Source organism: Pelophylax lessonae, assembly GCF_965119305.1.
Source record: "Pelophylax lessonae genome assembly, chromosome: 4".
Taxonomy (NCBI): domain Eukaryota; kingdom Metazoa; phylum Chordata; class Amphibia; order Anura; family Ranidae; genus Pelophylax; species Pelophylax lessonae.
In genome coordinates this window covers 676,197,632-676,218,853 of record NC_138771.1, presented here as the reverse complement: position 1 = coordinate 676,218,853, position 21,222 = coordinate 676,197,632, and the positions used below count along the sequence as shown (strand labels likewise).

Sequence of the window (21,222 nt, the reverse complement as noted above, 5' to 3'; positions counted from 1 at the left end):
TGTCAGACATGACATCTGAACATGTGTATACAGGTATATATACACATATATGTCTGTATATATACCCCTAGACATATACTGTATAGGTGTGATAGTAGCAGAAATATATGCTTGCGCTAATGAAATCATTTACAGTAATATATTTCTGCTACTATCACACCTATATATGTCTAGGTGTCTATATGCATATAAGTATGTGTGTATATATACCACTATACACAAGTTCAGATGTTTTGCCTGCCTCAAAAGAACCCAAAAAAATGCCAAAAAAACGCTAGCGTCAAAAAAAAAAAAAATCCCAAGTTTTTGCTGGCATTTTTTGGGGGTTTTTGGAGGCAGGCAAAACATCAGAACTTGTGCACAGTACCACTATACACAAGTTCAGATGTTTTTCCTGACTGCAAAGAACCCAAAAAAATGCCTGCTTTGAAACCGGCAAGGTGTTAAAACCGAGAAGCCATACTCCTGTGCTGAAAGTGTTCTAATACAAACAATCCTTTTTTTTATGGTTCTGGACATGCTACAGAGCTGAAACTTCACAGGTACACCTTTTAGACCCCCCAGACACAAAATCACACAAAAAAAGTTCTTAAAAATTGTCATTTTTGATAAAAAAGACATTTATTGAAAAAATAAAAAAATAAATAAAAAGAGATTTTTTGATTTTTACTTTGGATTTCGTATCTGGGGGGTCTAAAAAGTGTGCATGTGAAGTTTCAGCTCTGTAGCATGTCCAGAACCATAAAAAAAAAAGGATTGTATTAGAACACTTTCAGCACAGGAGTATGGCTTCTCGGTTTTCACACCTTGCCAGTTTCATAGCAGGCATTTTTTTGGGTTATTTGCAGTCAGGAAAAACATCTGAACTTCTGTATATTGGTACTGTGCACAAGTTCTGATGTTTTTCCTGCCTCCAAAAACTCCCAAAAAATGCCAGCAAAAACACACCTGGTCATTTTTTTTTTTTTGACGCTAGCATTTTTTGGCATTTTTTGGGTTCTTTTGAGGCAGGCAAAACATCTGAACTTGTGTATAATGGTATATATACACACATACTTATATGTATATAGACACCTAGCCATATATAGGTGTGATAGTAGCAGAAATATATTACTGTAAATGATTTCATTAGCGCAAGCATATATTTCTGCTACTATCACACCTATATATGTCTAGGTGTGTATATACATATATGTATGTGTGTATATACGCCACTATACACAAGTTCAGATGTTTTGTCTGCATAAAAAGAACCCAAAAAAATGCCCAAAAAAAACGCTAGCGTCAAAAAAAAAATGCCCAGGTGTGTTTTTGTTGGCATTTTTTGGGGGTATTTGGAGGCAGGCAAAACATCAGAACTTGTGCACAGTACCACTATACACAAGTTCAGATGTTTTTCCTGACTGCAAAGAACCCAAAAAAATGTCTGCTATTAAACCGGCAAGGTGTAAAAACCGAGAAGCCATACTCCTGTGCTGAAAGTGTTCTAATACAATCTTTTTTTCTATGGTTCTGGAAATGCTACAGAGCTGAAACTTCACCTGTACACTTTTTAGACCCCCCCAGATACTAAATCCAAAGTCAAAAAAACTCTCTTTTTTTTAATTTTTTCAATAATTGGCTTTTTTTTTATCAAAAATGACAATTTTTAAGAACTTTTTTTGTGTGATTAATAGTTAATGGGGCATGACCCAGAACCCTAGGCACTTTTTAGGGGCATTTATTGGGTTTTAGGGCTTAAAAATTGTGTTTTTTGATTACCGAAGTTCGAGTCCCATTGATTTCAATGGGGTTCTGAAATCAGGGCCGAACTTTCGGGAAGTTCGGATGTTCTGGCTGAACCAAACTTTTCAAAAGTTCGATCATCCTTACCCATCAGCACCCCATACATCCAATACTCCCAACCACCCATCAGCACCCCATCCATGCAATAGTACTAACAACCCATCAGCGCCCCATCCTACCAACAACTCCCAACAACCCATCAGCACCCCATCCATGCAATAGTACTAACAACCCATCAGCACCCCATCCTACCAACAACTCCCAACAACCCATCAGCACCCCATCCTACCAACAACTCCCAACAACCCATCAGCACCCCTTCCATTTAGCACTCTCAACAACTCATCAGATCCCTGCCCACCCAACACTCCCAACAGCTAACCCGTGCACCCAACACTACCAACTACCTATCAATACTCCTTTCACACAACACTGGACATGTTCATAATTTGGTCAGACAATGACATCACCTGGAGGATCCGCCCTTTTGTTTATTTCAGCTGTTACCCACCAGACCTGTCATTTATGGGTGAGCAGTCATTATATCAGGTTCAGACTCCGATAACCACCAGGCCAGGGTTGTAGGGAAGAATCACTTGTCCTCTTCAACACTGGGATAATGCTTGAATAAGGATCTGTATAGATTTTTTTTAGCATTAGTTTGGGGTTTTTTTTTAGAGTGGGGGTTTCCTTGAAAACTCATACCAGACCTAAAGGACCTGGTATGGAATTTGGGGGGAACCGCAGGCCTTTCTTGTGCGTGTGGGGTCCTCCATTAACATCTATATCAGAGACTCATCTTGGATACAAGTCTGCTATAGATGAAAGGAATCCCCGGCCATTTGTTCACAAACAGAAATAATTGCCCGAGAACGTCATTTACTGACAATTTATCCACCGCACCATGGAAGGTTTTACCCCTTAATGGCCAGGGCATTTTTTGCTATTCAGCACTGCACTACTTTAACTGGCAATTGCGTGGTCATGCAACACTGTACCCAAATGAGATTTATATTATTATTTTTTTTCACACAAATAGAACTTTCTTTTGGTGGTATATATTTACCACTGGGTGTTTATTTTATTTTTTATTTTTTTTGCTATAAAAAAAAAACAAAAAAATACCAACAAGTTTGAAAAAAGCAATTTTTTTCTTAGTTTCTGTTATGCAATTTTGCATATAAACAATCTTTCTTCATAAATCTAGGCCAAAATGTAGCTACATATCTTTGGTAAAAATAACCCAAATCAGTGTTTAAATAATCACAAATTGGTTGCATTAATAAGCTGGGCTTATTGTTGACATGCTGAGATTATACAGGGTGCTGTGATTGGCCCAGGTACCATGTGATTACTGTGGGGTGATCCCAGCATCACTGTACAGCAGGGGTCCTCAAACTATGGCCCTCCAGTTGTTCAGGGACTACAATTCCCACCATGCCTAGTCATGTCTGTGAATGTCAGAGTTTTACACTGCCTCATAGGACATGTAGTCCCACAACAACCTGGGGGCGTGGCTTGGAGATCCCCGCTCTACAGGAATCAAAGCTGTTAGGAATGAAATTCAGTCATACCAGCTTTGTTGACATTGTGATCAAATTTCCAATCACTGATTGCTCAGCAAGAAATTGAGTAATTAGCTTTGAATGCAATCTTAGGATTGCTGCTACCCTCCAAGTAAAATTAAACTTTTTTTTTGCTCTGGTACAATTTTCTCCAGGACAGTGCCCTGCCTCCATTCCATTTGTTTGACATTCCCTTACCTATTAGCCTAGAAAATTATTTTTAACATTCGGCTCCCATTGAGTATTGCAACTTGGACTGAGCTCCTGAACTTTAGAAATGTTTGCAGAACTTACCTCAAACCAAACCTCTATACACCAAACTCTGCCAACAACCTATCAGCACCCTGTCCCACCCAACTCTCCCAACAACCTATCATCACCCTGTCCCACCCAACTCTCCCATCAACCTATCAGCACTCTGTCCCACCCAACTCTCCCATCAACCAATCATCACCCTGTCCCACCCAACTCTCCCAACAACCTATCATCACCCTGTCCCACCCAACTCTCCCAACAACCTATCATCACCCTGTCCCACCCAACTCTCCCATCAACCTATCATCACCCTGTCCCACCCAACTCTCCCATCAACCTATCATCACCCTGTCCCACCCAACTCTCCCATCAACCTATCATCACCCTGTCCCACCCAACTCTCCCATCAACCTATCATCACCCTGTCCCACCCAACTCTCCCAACAACCTATCAGCACCCTGTCCCACCCAACTCTCCCAACAACCTATCATCACCCTGTCCCACCCAACTCTCCCATCAACCTATCATCACCCTGTCCCACCCAACTCTCCCATCAACCTATCATCGCCCTGTCCCACCCAACTCTCCCATCAACCTATCATCACCCTGTCCCACCCAACTCTCCCATCAACCTATCAGCACTCTGTCCCACCCAACTCTCCCAACAACCTATCAGCACTCTGTCCCACCCAACTCTCCCATCAACCTATCATCACCCTGTCCCACCCAACTCTCCCATCAACCTATCATCACCCTGTCCCACCCAACTCTCCCATCAACCTATCAGCACTCTGTCCCACCCAACTCTCCCAACAACCTATCAGCACTCTGTCCACCTAACACTCCCAACAACCTATCAGCACTCTGTCCACCTAACACTCCCAAGAACCTATCGACACTCTGTCCTCCCAACACTCCCAACAATCTATCAGCACTCTGTCCTCCCAACACTCCCAACAATCTATCAGCACTCTGTCCACCCAACACTCCCAACAATCTATCAGCACTCTGCCCTCCCAACACTCCCAACAACCTATCAGCACTCCTCCAACCAACACTCCCAACAATCTATCAGCACTCTGTCCTCCCAACACTCCCAACAACCTATCAGCACTCTGCCCACCCAACTCTCCCAACAATCTATCAGCACTCTGTCCTCCCAACACTCCCAACAATCTATCAGCACTCTGTCCTCCCAACACTCCCAACAATCTATCAGCACTCTGTCCACCTAACTCTCCCAAGAACCTATCGGCACTCTGTCCTCCCAACACTCCCAACAATCTATCAGCACTCTGTCCTCCCAACACTCCCAACAATCTATCAGCACTCTGTCCACCTAACACTCCCAAGAACCTATCGGCACTCTGTCCTCCCAACACTCCCAACACTCCCAACAACCTGTCAGCACTGTGTCCACCCAACACTCCTAACAATTTATCAGCATTCTGCCCACCCAACAACCCCAACAATCTATCGACACTCCGTCCACTCAACACTCCCAACAACCTCTCAGCACTGCATCCAACACTGCAAACAATTAAACTCTTAAAGAATGTGAATTATAAACCAGTCCAAAGAGAAGTAATGACATAAACTCCCAAGGAGCAGTCATTAACCCATCACTATACAGGAAGATTATAGACTGGCCCTGTACTGGAAAATAGAACCAAACCCCAAAGACATATACAAAGCCTTACACAGTAGATGTCCACATAAGCCCAAGGAGAGCAGACTGGATCAGGGGTGTCACCAGGGAGCCACAGAGATGAGCTCAGAGTGTTCTGGGAAAGATTGGTGAGTAAATTCTCTAATTCCTGGAATTAAATAAACTTACCGTTATCTTTCCTGATCACATCTCTCAGTCCCGCAATGGCTTCCAGAATCCTCTGGATGTCATTTCCAAGAGAACCTGTAATTAAAAGAACATCTTCTTAGCCTGCTTTGTGCGTCTCCTTCAGACCTCTCTATAGTATGCACATACACAGAGACATTCATTTTCTGAGCTTTAAAGCCTAAGGAGAAAGTATAAGAGGTGGAGATTTTACTTTCAGTCCCAATCATGATGGACATTCAGTGCAATCGTAGCTCATCAGCATTGATCGAGGGGAGGTTGGTCTGCAAAATGGAGCCAGAAGCCCAGAAAGGATAAAATACAATTTGTCAAGGAAGGATCCACCATTTAGAAGGTCAAAGAAAGACCCTTTCCTGATTTTGTATGGTAAGAGTAAGCCAAGGTTAGGTCACATTTTGCTATCTCCAGTCTGTAAAGTTTAACCCTCATTACTGAAAATTCCATGCACAGCTTAAAAGTGTTCAAAAACACCCCAATTCATTAAAACCACTCCCATTCCCATATAATTCCTGCCTCTTTTAGGGTCAATGGCTGGATCCATGCTTTGAAGATTTTCATAATAATGGTCTCCTGCCCCCCAATAATACATATTTCATGTCTAATCTTGTAGCGTACGATTACCTGTTACATCATCAGATAAAATTCGGTTCACAGACGCCTCCATTCCTTTTATTTTAGTAATTACACTGGAAGCTGTGAAGAGAGGAAACTCATTATAAATGTATTCTGTACATTCATTTCTCTGTATGATGATATCGAACTCTGTAGTACACACATCCTTTTTATACTGATCACCTGGATCGATCACATTCTACAGTCTATCAGTAAATCCCGGTATCAATTATGTTGCCCCAGCTCACCTCTCATGTCCTTTATGAAGGTTTCAATGTTGGTCAGTTTCTCTATCATCCTGGAATCTAAAGGAGAAGAACATTCATAAGGTGAGGAGACCAGACCCCCCGTCATGTAGAGCCACCCCATAAGAGGTCCATATTACCATCCTGGGACAGTTTCTCCACTCTGGAGTCCACGCCTAGACTCAGGTTCCTCAGCTTCACCTCCATGGTCTTCTCTGTCTGATCCACCCCCTGACCTGCCAGAGACAAAGAACCAGAATTTATCCCAGCAGATGAGTGATACTGAGGAGGACCCTGAAACTGCCTCCATCCTGGATCCCCCAATTATTAATCATGGGAGATCTTCCAGAGAATGTAGTGTGGACAGTGGGGGGGAGATCTTCCAGAGAATGTAGTGTGGACAGTGTGGGGAGATCTTCCAGAGAATGTAGTGTGGACAGTGGGGGGAGATATTCCAGAGAATGTAGTGTGGACAGTGGGAGGAGATCTTCCAGAGAATGTAGTGTGGACAGTGGGGGGAGATCTTCCAGAGAATGTAGTGTGGACAGTGGGAGGAGATCTTCCAGAGAATGTAGTGTGGACAGTGGGGGCGATCTTCCAGAGAATGTAGTGTGGACAGTGGGGGGAGATCTTCCAGAGAATGTAGTGTGGACAGTGGGGGGAGATCTTCCAGAGAATGTAGTGTGGACAGTGGGGGAGATCTTCCAGAGAATGTAGTGTGGACAGTGGGGGGAGATCTTCCAGAGAATGTAGTGTGGACAGTGGGGGGAGATCTTCCAGAGAATGTAGTGTGGACAGTGGGGGGAGATCTTCCAGAGAATGTAGTGTGGACAGTAGGGGGAGATCTTCCAGAGAATGTAGTGTGGACAGTGTGGGGGGGGAGATCTTCCAGAGAATGTAGTGTGGACAGTGTGGGGGGGGGATCTTCCAGAGAATGTAGTGTGGACAGTGTGGGGGGGGAGATCTTCTATAGAATGTAGTGTGGACAGTGTGGGGGGGGGAGATCTTCCAGAGAATGTAGTGTGGACAGTGTGGGGGGGAGATCTTCCAGAGAATGTAGTGTGGACAGTGTGGGGGGGGGGGAGATCTTCCAGAGAATGTAGTGTGGACAGTGTGGGGGGGGGGGGGAATCTTCCAGAGAATGTATTGTGGACAGCCAGGTAAATTACCTGTGATAAGTATGGGTGGAAAGTGAGGCGTTTGTGTGCGAAGAGACAGCGAGGTGAACTCACGTGTGATGGTGACGATGAGGATGATGGTGATGAAGAGGAGCCCAGTGCACAGTGCTGACATAAAGCAGATCAGGCTGGAGGAGGGTTGGGGGATCCACCTGTTCATGATGACTCCTGAAAGAGATAAATGCATTGAATCAGCACCACTTCTCTTGTCCTGTATGTTGGATGTAATTCTCAGTGTTATGTATTGTGATCCATACCTCGGTAAGTTGAATAGCTCCCTGTGGTACTTTCATTGGGTGTTTGGTCTTCCTGAAGATGTTCTAAATCCTTATACCGCACTGACATGTCCTGTAGAAGATTACATTATAGACAGACAGATCCATAGATAACAGGACAGACAGGTCATTCTTTACTCTTGGTCTCACCTTGTAGCGTCAGTGGTGTGGTCTTCCAGTTGTGGTCTCAGTGTTGTAGTCTTGGTGTTGTGTTCTCAGTGTTGTGGTCTTGGTGTTGTGATCTCAGTGTTGTGGTCTCGGTGTTGTGGTCTCGGTGTTGTCCTCTCAGTGTTGTGGTCTCGGTGATGTCCTCTCAGTGATGTGGTCTCAGTGTTGTGGTCTCGGTGATGTCCTCTCAGTGATGTGGTCTCTGTGTTGTGGTCTCGGTGTTGTCCTCTCAGTGTTGTGGTCTCAGTGATGTCCTCTATGTGTTGTGGTCTCAGTGTTGTGGTCTCAGTGTTGTGGTCTCGGTGTTGTCCTCTCAGTGTTGTGGTCTCAGTGTTGTCCTCTCAGTGTTGTGGTCTCAGTGTTGTGGTCTGGGTGTTGTCCTCTCAGTGTTGTGGTCTCGGTGTAGTCCTCTCAGTGTTGTCCTCTCAGTGTTGTGGTCTCAGTGTTGTCCTCTCAGTGTTGTGGTCTCAGTGTTGTGGTCTTGGTGTTGTCCTCTCAGTGTTGTGGTCTCAGTGTTGTCCTCTCAGTGTTGTGGTCTCAGTGTTGTGGTCTCTGTGTTGTGGTCTCAGTGTTGTGGTCTGGGTGTTGTCCTCTCAGTGTTGTGGTCTCAGTGTTGTGGTCTCAGTGTTGTGGTCTCGGTGTTGTCCTCTCAGTGTTGTCCTCTCAGTGTTGTGGTCTCTGTGTTGTCCTCTCAGTGTTGTGGTCTCGGTGTAGTCCTCTCAGTGTTGTGGTCTCAGTGTTGTGGTCTCGGTGTAGTCCTCTCAGTGTTGTGGTCTCGGTGTTGTCCTCTCAGTGTCTCTCAGTGGTTTTGAGCTCTCAATGTAAAAGTTCCTTCTTTTAAATCAGTTTACTCCCTGACTCAGTAAATCTCGGGCCAGCTGTCTATTTCATCACTTTGGAGGAAGTTCTAAAAAAAGTTCTACAGTAATTCCTCAGAATTTTCCACAGGTCCCATCATATTTTACAACAGTCATACTAATAATTAGTAACAAAAAAACTGTATACCCTGCGCTATGTGAATACTAATGGATTATTTTCAGCTGTTCTTCACTTGCACAAACCCGTGAGAGAACCACTTTCTCTAAATCAAGCCTGTTTACAGTGAAAATTCATGTGCAAAAAATATATAGTGCAAAAAAAAAAAATTAATGATTAATTTATAGACCACAAAGCAGTACTGTGTCCAGTGAAGAAATATATTTTCTCGTGCCCAGTGCTCTCTTCCTAAACAAAAAAGTGCAGATTTGTGCTTCCTCATGCAATGCGTTTGTGATTCACACCCCCTTATGTGAATGCACTTACCAGACTGTGTGGACCCCTTTGGAATATTGCGTGTGGGTCAATTGGGCTCAAGACTGGTAAGAATGCAGCACTTTTCCTCCTTGGTGGTCACTAGCGATCTGCGACTGACTGACCATGCTCTGTGACTGATAGCGATCTGTGACTGACTGACCGTGCTCTGCAACTGTTAGCGATTTGTAGCTGACCATGCTCTGCGACCGACAGTGATCTGTGACTGACCGTGCTCTGCGACTGATAGCGATCTGCGACTGACTGACTGACCGTGCTCTGCGACTGATAGCGATCTGTGACTGACTGACCATGCTCTGCGACTGTTAAGCGATCTGCGACGACTGTGCCCTGTGACTGACTGTGCCCTGTGGCTGATGGTGCTGACCTGCGACTGACGGTGCCCTGCGACTGACTGCGCGTGCTCTGCGACTGAGTACCTGGGAAGTCTGGTAAGTATCTTAGCAACTGGTGAGTATCTTAACAACTGAGTATCTTAGCGACTGGTGAGTATCTTAGCGACTGCGACTGGTGAGTACCCCGGGTTTAGTACAGGGGAGATAGACATAGTGTAGGTAAGGAATAGCAGGTCGTTACCATTATCCCCATAGAGTAGTGGGTAATAATGTCCAACAGGATTGGGGATGCCACTCAGTGCACCTCTTGCTCCATGTATGCGTTCCTTGATAAACCAATCAAGGGCGAATACTGCTGTGCCGGATGTGTGCGACTTGTTTCTCTGGAAGCCCAGATCCTGGATCTAGAAAACATAGTGGCAACACTGCGTAGCATCAACAACCTGGAAAGGAGCTTGGACATTACCCATCAGGCACTGGCAGGGGCTGGCATAGAGGAGGGAGGAGTAGAGGAGACGCAGGCATCAGAGGTAGGCAGTTGGGTGACCGTTAGGAAGGGTAGAGGGATGAGTGTCAGGGAGGCGAGTCCTGAGTTGGTACACCCTAATAAATTTGCCAAGTTGCAGGTTGAGGGGGATATCAGCTCAGGGGTGGCAGTGCTGGAGCAGGCGCCCTCCCCCAGCTGCCAGGGGAGTGGCAGCTCCAGGAAGAAGGAGGGCCGAGATTCAGGAAAGGTTAGACAGGTTGTGGTAGTTGGGGACTCAATCATCAAGAGGACAGAGAGGGCGATCTGTCGAAAAGATTGCGGTAGCCGGACAGTATGTAGTTTACCAGGCGCTCGAGTTCGGCACATCGCTGATCAGGTAGACAGATTATTGGGCGGGGCTGAGGATGACCCAGCGGTCATGGTGCATGTGGGCACTAATGACAAAGTAAAAGGTAGGTGGAGGATCCTAAAGAACGATTTCAGGGACTTAGTTAATAGATTGAGGAAAAGGACCTCCAAGGTGGTTTTCTCTGAAATACTGCCTGTACCTCGAGCCACACAGGAGAGGCAGAAGGAGCTTAGGGAACTTAACAAGTGGCTGAGGGACTGGTGTAGGAAGGAGGGATTTGGGTTCCTGGAGAACTGGGCTGACTTCTCAGTCGGCTACCGACTCTTTAGTAAGGATGGGCTGCACCTTAATGGGGGCGGTACGGCTCTTTTGGGGAGAAAGATGGCCACCAAGTTGGAGGGGCTTTTAAACTAGGAGACGGGGGGAGGGCTCAGAAGTAGAGTCAGTCAGGAGGGAGCAAAGGACAGAAGGCAGTAGTAGAGTCAGCAGCGACAGTAGTTCAATAACATCAATTGGGGGGTCTGTGCGGGAAAACCTAAGACCAAACAGGAATAAACATAATCACCATTCACAATCAACTTCCACAAAACTAAGAGGGGTATATGCTAATGCAAGGAGCCTAGCTAATAAAATGGATGAGTTGGAAATGTTAGTACATGAGGAGGACATAGACCTTGTGGGAATAACGGAGACTTGGTTCGACCCCTCACATGACTGGCTGGCCAATATCCAAGGGTATTCAGTGTACCGGAAAGACAGGGTAGGAAAAAAGAGGGGGAGGGGCCTGTCACACATAATTAACGATGATGGGAGGATGGTTACAGAGGACACTGAAAAAGCAACAGTGCTGAATGCCTTTTTCTCGTCAGTCTTTACACAGGAAACGGAGGGGTACACTGACCATGACTGTATGGGGTACACTGACCATGACTGTATGGGGTACACTGACCATGACTGTATGGTTAGTAGTAATACACAGGTCTTGCCACTATGGCTAACAGAGGGTGAAATCAGGGAAAGGCTGGATAAAATTAACACAAATAAATCACCAGGCCTGGATGGCGTACATCCGAGAGTACTCAAGGAACTCAGTAAGGTTATATCTAGACCACTGTTCCTGATCTTTGCTGACAGTATTAGGACAGGAAATGTACCAGGGGATTGGAGGAAAGCTAACGTGATACCGATATTCAAAAAAGGGCAGAGGCATATATCGGGAAATTATAGGCCTGTCAGTCTGACATCAGTAGTATGTAAACTTCTGGAGAAGATGATAAGGGACTATATAGTAGAGTTTGCTAAGGACAACAACATCAGCAACAGTAATCAGCACGGGTTTACAAATGGGCGTTCTTGTCAAACCAATCTCTTAACATTCTACGAGGAGGTGAGCTGTGAACTAAATAGGGGCAGACCAGTGGATGTGGTGTACCTGGATTTCGCTTAAGCGTTTGATACAGTTCCCCACAAGCGCTTAATTTATAAAATAAGGTCTGCAGGCATCGACTGCAAGATTTTCTCTTGGGTACGGAACTGGCTAAAAGGGCGTGTCCAAAGGGTGGTAATAAACAGTGCATACTCAGACTGGTCTGAGGTGGTAAGTGGGGTCCCCCAATGCTCAGTCCTGGGACCAACCTTGCTCAATTTATTCATAAACAGCATTGAGGATGGGATCAGGAGTTTGTTATCAGTTTTGCAGATGACACAAAATTGGGCAGGGCAATAACTGCACGGCATGAAGCAGATATCCTACAGAATGACCTGGACAAAATTACAGAGTGGGCAAAGACATGGCAAATGAGGTTTAACGTGGAGAAATGTAAGGTTTTGCACTTGGGGACTAAAAACATAAAAACACAATACACGTTAGGAGGGGAACCCTTGAGGGAATCAAAAATGGAGAAAGATCTGGGAGTCTTGGTTGATGATAGATTAGGCAACAGCATGCAATGTCAAGCTGTAGATGCCAAAGCCAACAGAATATTAGCATGCATAAAGAAAGGGATGTATTCCAGAGATAAGACTATAATCCTTCAACTTTATAAAACTCTGGTCCGACCGCATCTGGAGTATTCTGTCCAGTTCTGGTCACCAGTCCTCAGGAGGGATGTGTTGGAGCTGGAGAGAGTCCAGAGAAGGGCAACTAAACTGATTAGGGGATTAGAGGACCTTAATTATGAAGAGCGTCTGCAATCGCTTGATTTATTCTCCCTGGAGAAGAGACGCCTTAGATGGGACATGATAGCAATTTATAAATATCTCAATGGTGATCTCAGCATCGAAAAAAAGCTATTCAGTCGAAAGGATTGCATGAGGACTCGAGGGCATACGATGCGATTAGAGAAGCGTTTTAACCTCAGGCAACGTGGGGGGTTCTTTACCGTTAGGGCTACAAGATTGTGGAATTCTCTACCACAAGAGGTGGTTTCTGCGGGAAGTATGGTGGCTTTAAAAAGACTCTTAGACGTACATCTCAAGGATCAGAACATTCAGGGGTATGAGAAATGATTACAGCTACACACACCTACACAGGGGGAACTGGATGGACTATTGTCTTTATTGAACCTCACCTACTATGTAACTATGACTCTCCATAGTATATTACATTTGATACTTTTAATAAGAAATTGAAGTGACGTTACGGGCGCTGCCGTCAGCCGGAAATTGCGTTGACGCGTTTCGCCCCATCTCAGTGGGTGTTTTCACAGACGTATCTCCGGCTGAACCAACGAGGAGCTATTTGAAGCCAGCCTGCAAGTCACATGTTCTATAATATTCTGAATATAAAACGAGGATCAATGCGCTACCAGAGGGGTCAGATTCTAAATACTATAGTTGTGTATCAAACGTGAATGATGTAAAAAGTGAATCGAACAGAAAAAGCTGCCAATCTTAATCTGTGTCCCCACCGTGAAATGACAATGTGCTAGTGAACAAAATTGGCACTAATTCAAATAAATATGTCTCAAACACAATAAAAATACTGAAAATATAGCTGAAAATCACTCAAATCAATTTGTGCTGTATATGAAGCAATGTGAAACAATGATGCTAACAATAAACCTGATGATGTCCAAATCAATACATGTATAATACAGGTGAAAAAATATTAGTGAATAAAGTTCAAATGAATGTCCAAAATAACTCGTGCTGAAACACAAATCCTATATGTGTAAAGAAGTCTTCAATATGACATCAAACTTGGTGGTCAGTTAACTGAATGCAACAAAAGAATCTTCTTATCGCTCCAATATCGATAGGTGTGTAGTGGCCGCTTACCTCAATACACACCAAAGAACGCGTGTGTGTAATACAAAAGGTTCTATAAACACTCTCTCAGAAAGGATGGATGGTGGAATCCCTGAAGTAAGCAGTCACAGATCTCCTCCACTATCTGGCCAACTGTAGGTCCTCTGCTATGAAGACGTGTATCACGAGCACCAATCGAGCCTCATGGGGATAATATGAAAAGGACGCTCATGGTGCAGTAACTTCCAATAGAATAGAATAGAATAGAATGACCTTCTGTCACCCTTCATCAGATCTTCTTGATGTGATGTATCTATATGTACTCTACTATTAACCACCTAAGCCCCGGAAGATTTTACCCCCATTCCGACCAGGGTTTTTTTTTGCGATTCGGCACTGCATGACTTTAATGGACAATTGCGCGGTCGTGCGACGCTGTACCTAAACAAATTTGATGTCCTTTTTTTCCCACAAACAGAGCTTTCTTTTGGTGGTATTTGATCACCTGTGCGATTTTTTGATCATGCGCTATAAACAAAAAAAGAGCGACAATTTTGCAAAAAATAACAATATTTTTCACATTTTTTTTTATATGAAATTCCCCAAAAAAATGTAAAGATCAAAATTTTTTAAAATTTTCGGCCAATTTGTTTTATGCTACATATGTTTGGTAAAAAAAAATTGCAAAAAGCGTATTTTGATTGGTTTGCGCAAAAGTTATCGCGTTTACTAACAAAGGGAAAGATTTTTGTCATTTTTGTTGTTTTTTTTTTAACGCGTAATGGCGGCGATCTGCGATTTTTTTGCGGTACTGCGACATTGCGGCGGACAGATCGGACCCTTGACTGACATTTTTGACACTTTTGGGGGTACCAGTGACATTTCTACAGTAATCAGTGCTATACATATGCACTGTTACTGTAAAATGACACTGGCGGTGAAGGGGTTAACTTTTTTTGAGAGGGAGGGGTTATGTGTGTCCCTCGGGGCGTGATTCTAACTGTGATTGGCTGTGGCTTGAGGTGTAGGAACATTGATCAACGGTCCTACATAGTAGAACCGTATGATCACTATTCCTACACAGGGGAGAATGACAAGCGGCTTATTTACATCAGCCGCCTGCCTTTCTTCCTCTCCACCGACGATCGCCGAGTGACCGGCAGACATCGGGTCCGTTGGTCACACTCCGGGGGCGCTCGCTCGCTCCCTAGACCCTCAGAGGCTAGCGACGTAGTACTACGTCGCTCTGCCTGTGAGGGGCTGACCGCCGACGTAAATAGTCGTGCGGCAGTCGGCAAGCGGTTAAGAGTTTTTGTTTATGTATAGTTTGCTATTCTGTATCAAACATCTATTCATCCTATTGTTATGGTGAACTAGTTTGTGCCTTATTTAAGGCTAAGACCCCGTTCACACTGGGGCGACCTGTCAGGCGACCTGGTCACCTGACAGGTCGCCGTAGGTCGCCTTCCACAGAGAAGCTATGGACCCGTTCTGATAGGAGCGACACAAGTCGCTCCGACTTAGAAAAAGGGTCCTGAGCTTCTTTGGGGTGACCTCGGAGCGACCTGCATTGACTTCAATGATATGAAGTCCGTGCAGGTCTCTCCGAGGTCGCGGTGCGCGCTGTGCACCGCGACCTCGCAGGTCGCCCCGGCAAGTCGGGTCGCTGCAATGTGAACCGGCTCTCAATGTCTGCACTTTATTGTACAGAGAAACCCCTCCTTGCTTTTATAAGAATTTATCAATAAAAATTTATTTTTTAATATTTTCGTGCCATTAATGTCCTTGCCTTCCCAACCTTTCCATATACAATTTAATAGGGATTTTCTTTATATGCTCAGATTGCTGCTGTCTGATTGCATATTTCATTTCTGTGGAAAATGTTGGATTTCATTTGGAAATGAAGGTCCCAGAGTCTGGAGGAGGAGCTCAGAGGTACAGAATCCACGTTGGAAGAGGTCCAGTGTGAAGTTTCCACAGTCAGTGATGATTTGGGGAGTCATCTGCTGGTGTCGGTCCACCAAAGTCAGCTCCGCCCTCTAGCAGGAAAATCTGGACCACTTAATGCTTCCCTCTGCTGACCAGCTTTATGGAGATGCTGATTTCATTTTCCAGCAGGACTTGGCACCGCCCACACTGCCAAATCTACCAATACCTGGTCACATGATCATGGGATCACTGTGCTTGATTGGCCAGCAAACTCACCTGGCCTAAACCCCATAGAAAATATGTGGGGGATTGTCAGGAGGAAGATGAGAGACACCAGACCCAACAATGCAGAGGAGGTGAAGGCCACTATCAGAGCAACCTGGACTTCCATAACACCTTGGCAGTGCCACAGGCTGATCGCCTCCATGCCACGCCTCCATGCCACGCCGCATTGATGCAGTAATTCATGCAAAAGGAGCACCAACCAAGTACTGAGAGCATCCTATACTGTACATGGACAGACTTTTCACTAAGACAACATTTCTCTATTATAAATCCTTTTTTTTTTTGGTCTTGTAATATTTTTAATTTTCTGAGATACTGAATTTTGGGGTGTCACTCGCTGGAAGCCATAATCATCAAAATTAACAGAAAGAAATGCTTGAAATATCTCATTCTGTGCAAGGGAGGACTGGGCCAGGGGGCAGGGGGGCAATTTCCTCCCTGGGCAGTTCTGTTGCCCCTTAAAAAGGCTGCCCTGCTTCTGCCAAAGACATGCCTAAAGGATTCCTGGTGAAGAGAAGTAAAAAGTCCCCACCAGTGTCCTTACTGAGTGGGGGTTGAAGACAAGGACAGAGCCCATGCCTCCCCCCCCCCCCCAGCATGGATGGTGTAAACTGTGTCTGAGCAGAGGCCGGTTCCATGCTCCACTGGAGACAGTCCTCCCCCGGCCAGCCCCAACTGAGCTGTCCCAGCTCCCCCCAACCGCCCCCTGCTGGCCAGCTTGGGAACCCAGATTCAGCTGGTGAGTAGAGAGTACCTGGAGAGGAGCTTCAGCCTGGAATGGGGGTCAGGAGGAGGCCGGGAAGAGGGGGTGGGGGGCCAAGTCCCTGCACCATGGGCCTCTGGTTTGTACTTGCCCCCTGGGCCGAAAGTTACCAGTCAGCCCTTGACTCTGTGTGTAATACATCTATATATAATATAGGAGTTTACCTTTTTGAATTAAATTAATATGTAGTTAAAAAAAAATTGTAGTCCATAAAAATAGTCCACAGTAAATCACCACATTAGTAGCGATAAAAAATGAATTCTTAAAAAAAGATTAAAATTCTTATAAAGAAGTCCACCGTGTATTTATAAAGGGACTTCCTTTACAAATGAGAAGATCTGTGCTGCTTCCACCACTCCTCGTACTCAATCCTCCCCCCTTCGGCATACGCACTCACCAACAGCTGATGGATAAGATCCCACAACTCTCTCCTCCAACTCCGGCCACTATGACCACTTTAATTATTAGTAGGCATACACAGACCATCTCATTACAATAATCCTCTGCCTGAGATCCTCTAGGGCACAGGTGCCAAACACAAGGCCTGCAGGCTGAATGCAGCCCCCCCCCCAGGCCATTTCATGTGGCCCTCGCACCTCTCCTGCAGCTGCAGCACCCCCCTTGTCTCTGCACTCACCTTGTCTCAGTAGTTGGCAGCAGAGAGGACAGAACTCCTTTGCCAGATCCAGCGGTTCTCTGTGCAGCTGCAGAAAGGCTCGTCTGTACCCACCCCAGTGCTGTATCTTGGCCTAGGCCAACAAGGCCCAGGCCTAGGGCGGCACTTTGCAGGGGGGCAGCACATAAGGCTGCACTGATGGCCAGTGATGAGGTGGCACTGATAAGCTGCACTGATGGGGCTGCACTGATATGCTGCACTGATATGCTGCACTGATGGGCACTCATATGCTGCACTGATGGGTGCTAATAGGCTACACTGATGGGCACTAATCTGCTGCTTTGATGGTTGATGATGCGGCAATGGTGGGTACTAATAAACTGAACTGATGGGCACTAATGAGACTGCACTGATAAGGCAGCACTGATATGCTCCACTGATGGACACTGATGAGGCTGCACTAATGGGCATGAGGCAGCACTGATAAGCTTCACTGATGGGGCTGCACTGATATGCTGCCCTGATGGGCACTAATAGGCTGCACTGATGTCCACTGATGAGGCGGCAGTGATATGATGCACTGCTAGGCTGCACTAATGGGCACTGATAGGGCTGGACTGATGGCAACTGATGAGGCCACACTGATTTGCTGCACTGATGGGCAGTAATGAGGCTGCACTGATGAGCACTGATGAAGCTGAACTTATGGGAACTAATGAGGCTGCAGTGATGGGCACTGATAGACTGTGGTTGTGGCCTGTGGTTTACAGATGACAGGGCGGGTCATAAATAGGAAAGGGTGTGGCCTTTACAGGAAGGGGTGGGTCATATTTAAATTAGGGGGTGCCCAAGTTTTCCAGCCCTAGGGCAGCACAAAAGCTAAATAGACCACTGCCCCACCCCCTTTCTCAGTAGCCTGCAGCAGAAAGGAGGGAAGAACTCCTCCTACCAGGGGCTGACTGGCAACTTTCAGCCCAGGGGGTAAGTACAAACCAGAGGCCCATGGTGCAGCGACTTGGCCCCCCTTTCCACTCTCCCTCTTCCAGTCCTCCTCCTGACCCCCATTCCAGGTTGAAGCCCTGCTCCAGGTACTCTCTACTCACCCCCAGGCTGAATCCGGGTTCCAAACCTGGCCAGCAGGGGGCGGTTGTGAGAGGTGGGGCAGCTCGGTTGGGGCGGGCCAGAGGAGAGTAGTCTCCAGTGGAACCGGCCTCTGCTCAGACACAGATTACACCATCCATGCTGGGGAGGGAGGTCTGCGCTCTGTCTTTGTCTTCATCCTGCACTCAGTAGGTCAGTGGCAGAGACTTTTTACTTTTCTTCACCAGGAATAGGGATGAGCTTCGAGTTTCGAGTCAAACCTAAGTTTGAGCAGAACATTGGCTGTTCGCTCGTTCGTAGAACTTTGAACAAATCGGGACAAATCGAACCGAATTCGAAAGTTCAAACTTTTTTTTTTTTTTTTTAAGAAAAATATTCAAAAAGGAAAGTGCTTTATTAAGTTCAGTGTAGTGCAGTGAGATTGAGCAGTGATTATATATCAGCTACTAGTCCATCTAGAACCATGAAGAACATGTAGAACATCAGTTTGATTAAGGTTAGGGTTACGGTTATGGTTAGAGTTAGGGTTAGGGTTAACCCTAACTCTAACCCGAACCCTAAGGGTTAGGGTTTGGGTTGAGGTTAGGGCTAGAGTTAGGGTTAAGGTTAGGGTTAGGGTTAGGGTTAGGGTTAAGTTAGGGTTAGGGTTAAAGTTAGGGTTAGGGTTAAGGTAACTCTAAGGGTTAGGGTTAGGGTTCGGGTTGAGGTTAGGGTTAGAGTTAGGGTTAAGGTTAGGGTTAGGGTTAGGGTTAAGTTAGGGTTAGGGTTAAAGTTAGGGTTAGGGTTAAGGTAACGCTAAGGGTTAGGGTTAGGGTTCGGGTTGAGGTTAGGGTTAGAATAACTCTAAGGGTTAGGGTTAGGGAAAACCTTAACCCTAACTCTAACTCTAACCTAACCCTATAGAGTTAGGGTTAGAGTTAGGGTTAGAGTTAGGGTAGAATCAAAGGGTTAGGATTAGAGTTAGGGTTAAGGTTAGGGTTAGGGTTAGAGTTAGGGTTAGAGTTAGGGTAACTCTAAGGATTAGGGTTAGGGATAAGGTTAAGGTTAGAGTTAGGGTAACTCTAAGGATTAGGGTTAGGGATAAGGTTAAGGTTAGAGTTAGGGTTAGAGTTAGGGTAACTCTAAGGGTTAGGGTTAGAGTTAGGGTTAAGGTTAGGGTAACTCTAAGGATTAGGGTTAGAGTTAGGCTTAGGGTTAGAGTTAGGGTTTGGGTTGAGGTTAGGGTTAGGGTTGAGCGGACACCTAGATGTCCGTGTTCGACGGGTTCGGCCGAACTTTAAAAAAAAGTCCGGGTCCGTGTCCCGGACTTTTACCGAACTTTTCCCGGACACCGAACCCCATTGAAGTCAATGGGGACCCGAACTTTAAGGCACTAAAATGGCTCTAAAACACCAAAGGAAAGGGCTAGAGTGCTGCAAATGGCAGCAAAACGTAATTAAGAGCATGGCAAGTGCTCTGCAAACAAATGTGGATAGGGAAATAACTTAAAACAACAAAAAAAAACAGAAAAATAAAACAATGTTCTTCTTCATCTCTGAAGGACAAGGCCCATATGGAGTAGGAGGGAGGTTGAGGTGGTGGTGGATGTGGCGGTGACATAGGCGTGCGCACAGGGTGTGTCGGGTGTGCCTGGGCACACCCTAATCACCTAGGGCACATAGCATTGCCAGTGAGGAGATGGGAAAGATCTCCCTCGGACCTGCTCTGCTCTATTTCTCTTTGCCAGCAGGGAGAGTAATGTATCGGGGCCATGTACATGTAGGCAAACACATGCATGTGTATTTCAACTTTGGGGTGCACACCTTAATGCAATAGGCTGCGCACACCTATGGGCGGTGTAGGTGGAAGCGGCGGTGGAGGAGGAGGAGGACGAGGTAGCCAACACTGCTTCTTTTCACAAATTTTAAATGAGGGTACACCCCAAAAGAGTGAGAAAGAGCAAAAATGGAACAATGGGTGGGTAAGGTCGGTATCCATTGCTATTCTGCATAAGGTACGGAAAAGTCCTGTGGGATCCATGCCTGGTTCATTTTAATGAACGTGAGCTTGTCCACATTGTCTCTGGACAGGCGGCTGCGCTTGTCTGTTATAACGCCCCCAGCCGTGCTAAATACCTGTTCAGATAATACACTGGCTGCAGGGAACGCCAGCACCTCCAAGGCGTAAAAGGCAAGCTCAGGCCATGTGCCCAATTTGGAGACCCAGAAGTTGAAGGGGGCAGACCCGTCATTCACTACATGTAGGCGTGTGCACACATACTGCTCCACCATGTTGGTAAAATGCTGCCTCCTGCTAAGACGTTCCATCTGAGCTGCTGGTGCTGCTGTTTGTTGTGGCATGCTGACAAAGCTTTTCCACATTTCGGCCATGCTAACATTGCCTTCTGAGGTGCTGGCGGTGCCCTGGTTGCGTTGGCGACCTCCTCCTCCTCCTCTGCCTTGTGCTTCCACTGCAGCCCCGCTGTCAGATGGGAATGCCAGCAGCATGGCGTCTACCAGCGTGCGCTTGTACTCGCTCATCTTGCGATCGCGCTCCAGTGAGTGAATTAAGGACGGTACGTTGTCCTTGTAACGGGGATCCAGCAGCGTGGCCACCCAGTAATCAGCACAAGTTAGAATGTGGGCAACTCGGCGGTCGTTGTGGAGACACTGCAGCATGTAATCGCTCATGTGTGCCAGGCTGCCCAGAGGCAACGAAAGGCTGTCCTCTGTGGGAGGTGTATCGTCCGTGTCCTCTGTATCCCCCCAGCCACGCACCAGTGATGGCCATGAGCTGGCCTGGGTGCCACCCTGCTGTGAACATGGTTCCATCTCCTCCTCCAGCTCCTCATCCTCCAGAACTGTGCCCCTGCTGGACAA

The 21,222-nt window shown here is 46.1% G+C and overlaps 1 protein-coding gene across 3 annotated transcripts in view; it reads right to left on the bottom strand.

Moving 5' to 3' along the window:
* LOC309553404 (asialoglycoprotein receptor 1-like) overlaps positions 1-21,222 on the bottom strand; it is a 310,174-nt gene that overhangs the window by 121,227 nt on the left and 167,725 nt on the right. Inside the window, exons 1-6 of one of the 3 annotated variants that reach the window (XM_082254584.1) lie at positions 7,754-7,863; positions 7,551-7,664; positions 6,459-6,554; positions 6,322-6,378; positions 6,083-6,154; positions 5,444-5,518 (exon numbers count right to left, since the gene is read on the bottom strand). In XM_082254584.1, coding sequence (XP_082110710.1) covers positions 5,444-5,518; positions 6,083-6,154; positions 6,322-6,378; positions 6,459-6,554; positions 7,551-7,664; positions 7,754-7,841 — 502 coding nt within the window. In that variant the 5' untranslated portion in view covers positions 7,842-7,863. Of the gene's footprint in view, positions 1-5,443; positions 5,519-6,082; positions 6,155-6,321; positions 6,379-6,458; positions 6,555-7,550; positions 7,665-7,753; positions 7,864-21,222 lie in introns of those variants that run through there. The other 2 variants (XM_082254583.1, XM_082254585.1) reach the window with 2 other exon arrangements.